This window comes from Colias eurytheme, chromosome 20 (genome assembly GCF_061535395.1).
Source record: "Colias eurytheme isolate Ceu_HAF_F1 chromosome 20, ilColEury1 Martin Lab GWU primary, whole genome shotgun sequence".
NCBI lineage: Eukaryota > Metazoa > Arthropoda > Insecta > Lepidoptera > Pieridae > Colias > Colias eurytheme.
The window spans coordinates 1,248,447-1,257,300 of record NC_142999.1 but is presented as its reverse complement, the minus strand read 5'-3'; the positions used below and the strand labels follow the sequence as shown (position 1 = coordinate 1,257,300).

The 8,854-nt window shown below is 32.3% G+C and overlaps 1 protein-coding gene across 1 annotated transcript; it reads right to left on the bottom strand.

Moving 5' to 3' along the window:
• Positions 1 to 3,646: 3,646 nt before the first annotated feature.
• On the bottom strand, positions 3,647 to 5,863 carry LOC149899467 (THAP domain-containing protein 1 B-like). Its single transcript, XM_090113872.1, has 5 exons — positions 5,522 to 5,863; positions 5,048 to 5,222; positions 4,820 to 4,882; positions 4,539 to 4,598; positions 3,647 to 4,219 (listed from the first exon to the last, which is right to left on the bottom strand). The coding sequence occupies exons 1-5, from the start codon at positions 5,590 to 5,592 to the stop codon at positions 4,103 to 4,105; spliced, it is 486 nt and encodes a 161-aa protein (XP_089969998.1). The 5' UTR covers positions 5,593 to 5,863; the 3' UTR covers positions 3,647 to 4,102.
• Positions 5,864 to 8,854: the final 2,991 nt, after the last annotated feature.

Genomic DNA, 8,854 nt, shown 5'->3' with positions numbered 1-8,854 from the left:
AACCAAATGGAGCATCAAACGACAGGATATGACGTGTACATATAGGTATAATTAGATAATATGGTTTACATCAAAATCGGTTCTGCCATTTACTAGGTGTGGAAAGAGAAGGGTTGAAAGTCTGTGAAAGAAGAGGGGGATATGGGAGCGAGAGGATAGCCACATCCTGGAAATTTTGAACTCTACTCAAAGCCACATAGGCCTGGCTCTTGGCAATTTTTTTTCCTAAAGATACCACTTCTTTTGCCACTGTGATCCATTACAATTTGTGCACGGTTACGGCCCAACTTAAAAGATGTCAAGGAGCAACAAACTTATAGATATCAATATGATGTAGGAATGTAATATGGAGGTAGAGGTAGGTCTCGCTCACTTGAAAATATCACATGAAAATAAGAAACCGAAGTTAAAAATTTAAAAATTAAAAAGAAAAACCCAACGCAACGAAGGAAAAGGAATAAATAATAATTTTACAAACTTCCCGACGATCTTTAAAATTAAGTACCATTATAAAAAAAATATATTTGTATATGATAATATGATAATGATGGTATGGCAGCCCCGATGACTTTGTTTTTTTATTTTTATAAATATTTAAAATGGTATTTATTTTTAAAGATCTTCGGGAAGTTTGTAAAATTAGTGAAACTTTTATTACATCGTCTCAAACTTTTTGGTCTGTGTAGCGCATGTCGCGTGACGGTCGGCTGCCGAGTAGGTATAAAGCAGTATCGGAGTCATTATCGTACAAATACGATAATTTTGTGCCTAAGTTTCACTTTTACCGTGGTTTCATAAAACCACACAACATTTTTTCCTTTTTCTATGCACTTTTCTTCGTTGCGTTGAGTTTTTTTTTTATTTAATTTTTATTGCACGGTCTAAACGGTTTAGTTACTACGGCGTGAGACAGGAAAGATCTGAGCGCTGAGACAAACGTCAAAACGCAAAGGAATAGAATCCGCTATCGATACTAATAATTATTGTCTTAAGGATAAGGATTTGTTCACCTTACCAACGACGACGACGACCACGAACAAAATTTTCATCCAGTCGTAATTTAACAAAATTGTGCAAAACACAATTAAAAATAAATTATTAAAATTTCCTGTCGTTCTGGTGATTGGAATTTTTATTTTTGAGATCAACGAATGAAAAAATAGATTTTTCGTAGAAACGGTTATATATATTGTCAAAAACATCCATACAAGGAAGGAATTTATTTTTATTTTTTAGCTCAGTTTAGTAATAAATTTTACTAACAGTTCGTTTAATTATTTAAGGTAGTACGTGTTTATTCAATAAAAGTTAAGTAGTAACTACCTACTATGCAGTCACTATTCCACGCGGACGAAGTCGCGGGCACAGCTAGTATGTACATATATAAAAAAATAATATGTAAGTAAGTACAATAATACATAATATTTCTTGAAATAAAACAAGCAAGCAATTTAAAATTTTTATCACTCAATTTACTAGAACGCTGTCAACAGCACATTGTTCTATATTAGTAACTTGTAAATGATAATGCTATTGTGTTGCATAATAACATCACTTGAATCCATACTAATATTATAAATGCGAAAGTAACTCTGTCTGTCTGTCTGTTACTCAATCACGCCTAAACTACTGAACCAATTTGCATGAAATTTGGTATGGAGATATTTTGATACCCGAGAAAGGACATAGGCTACCTTTTATTGCGAAATATGTACCACGGGCGAAGCCGGGGCGGACCTCTAGTTATTTATATATCTATTAAATTATAATTTGTGACGTGTTTTATTAGATTTGGTTCTATCATTGACATAAGTCTGAAATCTTGTAATTAATGTCTGGCGGTCATTTTAAAGTATGGTACATATTTCATAAGGTATATTGAAATAAACAAAAAATAATTTATATCACATTTAATACAATTTTTTTTTTCCAACCAACGGGAATCGAACCCATACCCTCTGGCGCAATTCACTTACCAATATACTTACGAATTGTTTTCGTTCCGTTGTTTTATTTATTTTTATAATTTATAAATAAACAACTATAGCTTCTTAGTACTTCCCCGATGACTGTCAACTGAATCATAAGAGCTTATCATAGTACCTACATAATCAAGTTTAATCTACGCGTTTTCATACGTAAACATTATTTCAATAAAAATTAATCGTGATCTTATTTCACATTTTTAACAAACTCAAAAGGAAAATATTAAATATTGTGAGTATGTATATGCCCTTATACTCATAGCAAAATGCAAGGTTATTTTATGTAACATACTTGTAATAAATACCTAGTGACAACAATTCATACAAAATTGGTTCGGTATAATTTTGAGAAAGGTTCATAATAATATATATATAATATATATAATTATATACCTATATTATTTATCTATACTATCTATACTAATATTATAAAGAGGAAAGGTTTACAAGTATGTATGTATGTATGGTTTTCACGCATAAACTACTGGACCGATTTTGATGAAATTTGGCACAGATAATCTTTAGATCCTGAGGAAGAACATAGGCGGTAGCGAAATACATATGTACCACGGGCCAAGCCGGGGCGGACGGCGCGGCGGACCGCTAGTATTTTATATGTTAATATTGTGGTTAATCGTAGAGGGAGAATGTACTAGAGATCACATCGGCGTATACCCGAACGAGATGGCGAATCCTTACGTCAATGTTGCCAACTATTACAAAAACTTTTTATCCGAAAAACTGGCAAAATATCTATAAATGTTTGGGTATTTTTTTGTAAGATAGGTTTATGAAGAAAAAGACAGATTTGAAAAGATTTTGTTATTTATTAACTTAACTAGCGACCCGCCCCGGCTTCGCACGGGTGCAATGCTGATACTAAATACACTACAGAAAAATTATGAACGTTGTATATAAAAACATAGCGGCCCGCTCCGGCTTCGCACGGGTATAAAATATATAGCCGGGCGGCTGGCCGGTACCGCGGCAAACGCTACGTCCCGCAATTTTTAAATCTATACTAATATTATAAAGAGGAAAGGTTTGTATGTATGTATGTATGTATGGTTTTCACGCATAAACTACTGGGCCGATTTTGATGAAATTTGGCACAACCTTTTATTGCGAAATATGTACCACGGGCGAAGCCGGGGCGGACCGCTAGTATATATATATATATTCACTGTTGTATTGTATTGGTTCTTTTTCCACACCACCTGTGAGGTAAGAACCTTAGGTGCGTTTTTTTTAAAGAGGTATCCCCAGTAGGCCTAGTCCTCCTTTTTGGCATGCATCAATATCTGGAATAAATCGGACATAAGGTAGTTTATATTATATCTTATTATATAATTATTATATATAATTATAATATCTATTTATATTATATAGAAAAAAATTTGGACTTTGTATGGAAATCTGTCAGCTGATTAGCGAAGTTTCCTTACAAAGTCCAATTTTTTTTTACAAATTCAGCAAAGTTGTAGAACAAAAGTTGTTCAGTTTCATGAGTAGAAGCTCCTGTCTAAATTTTTCAAATGTCTTACCTTTCACCTTGTATATCTATATCAAATGAACAATGTATTCAAGGTATTTAATTGGTTAAGTATTAATGCTGTATTGGTTAAAATCGCTTCGAAAAAGTATTAAAATAATACAGTTTATATATTTGGGGAAATTAAAGCATGTATTAGTTCAAACTTCAAAACTATGTTACAGGCTTTAGATTCCCCTCACAATTATAGTAGATTTGATTCCTTTTCCAACTTAAATAATTTTACAATTTTAAAAAATATAAGACCACACAGATGTACCTAAATAAGACAAAATATACTACTTATACAAATAACTCTAAACAGTTACAGTGCTCCCACGGTAACTCTTCAAAATATATTTTTTGGTCACGCTATAAAACCACGCTGTGGCAACATTTCCTATACGCCATTAAAGATATCACTTCGGCTGTTCTTTAACATTTGCTACGGTTTTAGTTATTGCGCGAGCACTATATAGTTTCACAACGGCGGCTCCTGCTCCTGGCCCCGTGATCGGCCACAAGCGCTGTCACCATGCGCTGGCACCGGCGTGATGAAATTATTACTATACTCTACTTCATTGTTTCAGAAATAAATGTATTCATTCATTAATTTATTGTTGTATATGAAATAATGATATACCTCAAAACTTGGTTCAGGGGCTTTCGACTGTTTGCTAGTACTAGGTAGCTCAATAATATCCTGTAAAGATAAAGTTTAACTTCGGTAAACCAGAAAATTCAAATAACATAAATGTACAAAATGTACCCAAATGAAATTATTACTAACTAGCTATGTCCCGCGGTTTCACCCGCATTGCTCCGCTCCTGTTGGTCTGTTGAGATAATATATAGCCTAAAGCCTTCCTCGATAAATGGGCTATCTAACACCGAAAGAAATTCTCAAATTGGACCAGTAGTTCCTGAGATTAGTGCGTTGAAACAAACAAACAAACTCTTCAGCTTTATAATATTAGTATAGATATATATTTCACCATAATTTTATAATATAATCAATTTACCTCAAGACTTGGTTCAGGGGTTTTCGCCTGTTCTCTTGTATTAGGTAGCTCAACAACATCCTGAAAAGATTAAGTTAGTTGAATCAGATAATACTAAGAACATCCATGTACAAAATAAAAGGTGTAAAAAACCGGTGACTAATCCAGGCTTCACACATTCATATGAGCCGTGTACATACACAACAACACCTCATAAACTTCCTCTCCACGGTATGTCGTGCAGTTCTAAAATAGTGCAGTGTTGTTGCTCGTGGGAAAGTGCAATGGAATTATTAATTTACCTTAAGACCTGGTCCATGGACTTTTGATTGTTGGGCAGTACTCAGTCGCTCAACAATAATATCCTAAAAAAATAAAATTTGATTTAGTATAAATAGAAAATATACCCCTATAAAAATAAATTAATAACTTGTTTTGTTTATTATGTAGACGTAGCAACAAAATCGGTCTATGAATATTTAAACTACAACATTTAAATCCAAACTAAATGCATCACAAAAATTACTCACTGTTGTAAAAAGTGTTGGAATTGCATTGGGCATCAAATAGGTTTTTTTTTTCGTTTTTCGAAAATAACGCGACTCAAAATGTATAGAACATATTCTGTGACTTTTTCCTGGTAACCAGTTCTTCCTTCCGGTAGCTCGAATCCATCTGTTTAATGTACTTGTTTCTTTTGGAAACCTAAAAAACATATTTAATATTAAAAAAACATTTCACGATTTTGGGGAAAATTTTACCCTGTACTGGTATCCCTAATGTTAATCACATGATTATACCATAAATTTGAAACTACGTAAAAACAAATGGCGTCCTGAACAACAAGAACACTTCGTAATTTAGTCGGATAACACAAAAAAATGTTTACGTCTATTTCGATGAAAATATTATATATTTGTAGATAATTTCACATTAGAGTTAATGAAAATGTATCAACTATATCCAGTTCTATAAAACAATATACTTCAAATAAGTTTACTTACGTGTGAAAGGTAATATTTGGTAATCTTCGTTCCGGCCGATTTTTACAACCAATCACACTACAACGCACCATATTTTCACTTAAAGTCGGATTAAAACAGATCACTGTCAACGTTTATTAAACTTTGAAGTCACTTAACAGCGAGAAAAAACAGAAAACTAGCAAAACAATGGACTGTAGCCGCTTGTTTGGGACAAACTGCCTTTGTCCCCAACAAAAGAAATCGCATAACATGAGAGAAACAAAAAACAATGTTTCTGTCTCGCTTGCTCTTAGCTTTATAGTCATAAGTGTATTTCTCTCACGCATTACTTGTCATTTTAGTGCCTCCTCTATGGTTCATTCTCACTCTACGTGGTTAATATATTGTTATGAAAAACCAAAACAAACATCTTTTTATTTTTTCAAATCGTGATAAACACAATAATTTTAAGAAATAAATTCTTTATTCTTTCGGCTGTAGATTGATTCTTATTTCTTAATTCTTACCTTCGTCTCCAAGTTCTCCAACCGCCATCATCAGCTCAGACCGATGGAATCATATCGTAACTTTAGGAACTTAGAAGCATACGAATTAGAAATAGATGAAAATAAATAAATATATGCACTTATTTCTCATAAAAATTTTATTATTTAGCTACAATTATTATTATATGTAGTTAGTACAGCAAAGAATAAAAATTACATAAGTAGTAAGTTTTAATTTGTGTCATAAAGAATAAAATTAAAAGTTAAACAATCATATCATTTTCTTAACATTAGCACGAAAGGTTGGGTCATCCCGATCATACAAAAAAGTATTTGAGCATTTTAAATAATTATTTCTAATCACACAATACTTATTAGATAGTTAGGTCCCTCAATTAGATCTCAAACGACGAAAACGACCCTAAAGACAACACATGCGCCATTGCCGCCAAGCGCGAGCGCCTATGTTCGCTGTGCGCAGCCTTGACACCGAACCAGCGAACCGGAGACACTTCACTTTTATCCTGTAAATGCTTATTAACATTTTATATGGAACAGTTCACTTAACTGGCCGTAGAAAAAGAAATGTTATGTTTTCACCTTTCTCCGTCTAGAAAACGATAATAAATTATACATGTGACAACTGTGTCGTTACATTTAAATTTTAAATATTTCTATTTGTATTGAATGAATTAGGATTATTTTTGACACATTATAGACTAGCCTTGAACTTGAAGCAGCCCTGGATAAATAAAAAAAGTAAAAAACCCTGTAAAATGGTAACTTTATTTTGGTAGAATTATTTTTAAAATGAATCGAGGTGTTTTCCTGTTTAAACATAAAAACATAAATAACCTAATAAAAAATCATCTTTTTGCAATATTATAAAGAACGTGGGTCTATTACCTTAAGTATCTAATAAATTATTTTTTCATCTAGGAGCAAAAAGTTTTGACATATTGTGACATTTCGCAACTCGCACTTTTCCAGAGAGGGAGTGGCCGATCCGGCCATTCGTACGAGTCCCGCTCTTCCTTCGCTCAAGTTGATGATTATGATGATGATCTGAAAAAATGTGATTATTATAGAAGTTACACAACCAAAAACTGGATACATAATACATGTTATATTTATATACTAAATTTCATCATGTATATTATATGCAGTCTCGTATGCAGTTGAATGAAAATGATTATAGATAATATACAATACCACGGACACGTAAACGATACATAGACGACAAACCACAGATTATTAATAGTTACATTTCAATTACCAAGAAGTTTGATATAATTACTAGCGAACCGATTACAGTGAAATTTAGCACACATATATATAGAAAGTAACTAGGATAGGTAATAGGTTTTATCCAGGAAATCCCACGGGAACAGGAACTGCGGGTTTTTCTTTGAAAACGCGGGCAAAGCCGAGGGCGGAAAGCTAGTTTAATATAACACAATTCTTAATAAATATTTAAATACATACATATAAGCATACATAATAAGAATTTGAAAAAGAAATGGAACACTGAGGGGTTCTTGCTTCGAACCCAGGTGGTCAGATAATATTATTCTGTGTTGATAAGAAACCAAACTCCTTTTAGTGTTTATCACACGTTTATCAACATATAAATAAACAAAATAAGAATCGTAACAATAAAATGAAAACAAAGTTGCACATAAAACAAAAAAAAAATATTTTGTATCTTCACTGTAAAAAATGAAATTATAGGTTTTACACAAATACATCTGATTAACACATTTAAATATCGTTTTATTATGTATAAGTATGTATTTACATTTTATAATTATTTATTTATGTACATATAATTGTACACAACATTTACTAAACTTTCTTCACTCTTAACACCAAATAAATTAATGTGTGCACTGAATTTTATCAAAACGCATGCAGCCGTTTCTTTATAATATGTAAGCTGTGTCGCTGCATGGTTCCATCCGCGGGTAAAAGAGAATTTCTATAACTTAAGTGTTATTCTGATACATAAGCTACATCACTGCTTATTATCATTAAGGGGATTACAAGAGCTAGCTGAAATTGAGTGACTCGCGCACACATTAACACAATCGACGACGGTTAGTGGTTAACAGGCCTCGGCCGGTAGTGTCGGTACACAGGCGGTTCACGCACACATGCGTACGTTTTTGGTTTGGGAATAAGAATTTGCGATTTACACGAAATCTATTGATTGGACTAAAAAAATAAAACGAAGTTTTTTTAGTATGTTGCTTGTAGAATTATTTGCCATAAAAACAGAATGATTGCATGTAGTTTAGTATGGTTTTTAAGTATCAAAAGATTTTTTTAGAGGTACCTTTGTGATTTTTTTCTATCGAGTAAAATAAGTTGTATTGTGTTTTCAGCACGATATCTAACTAGTATATATCCTGAAGAATATCATATATTTGTCTGAGATTTTTTACTACAGTTAATCATATACTTTACAGCATTATAAAACTCGAGTTTTGCCTCGTTTAGCTCTTCTAAGCCCCTTGTTCAGTTAATTTCCCAACAAATATGTAACAAACATCCATTTGCATTCTTGCCATTGCAAAATATACATATCTACCTAATCGATATTTTTATTTTTTAGTGCCCAATTACGCAACTGTCCAAAAATCAAACTATTTATGTACATAAAATATTATTTACGATTAATCTAGCTCTTTAATTTTGAAGGAATGAATGTAAAAAATAACTTTCCTGTAAAATAAAATAAGCATTTGATTGTGATTTTTATTTATTATTTATTACATTATTTAAAAAAAATGAAAAAAGCATATAATATACCTAAATACTTGGTATTCAAAAATCAAAACCTACGGAACCCTTAGTTTCGCGATCC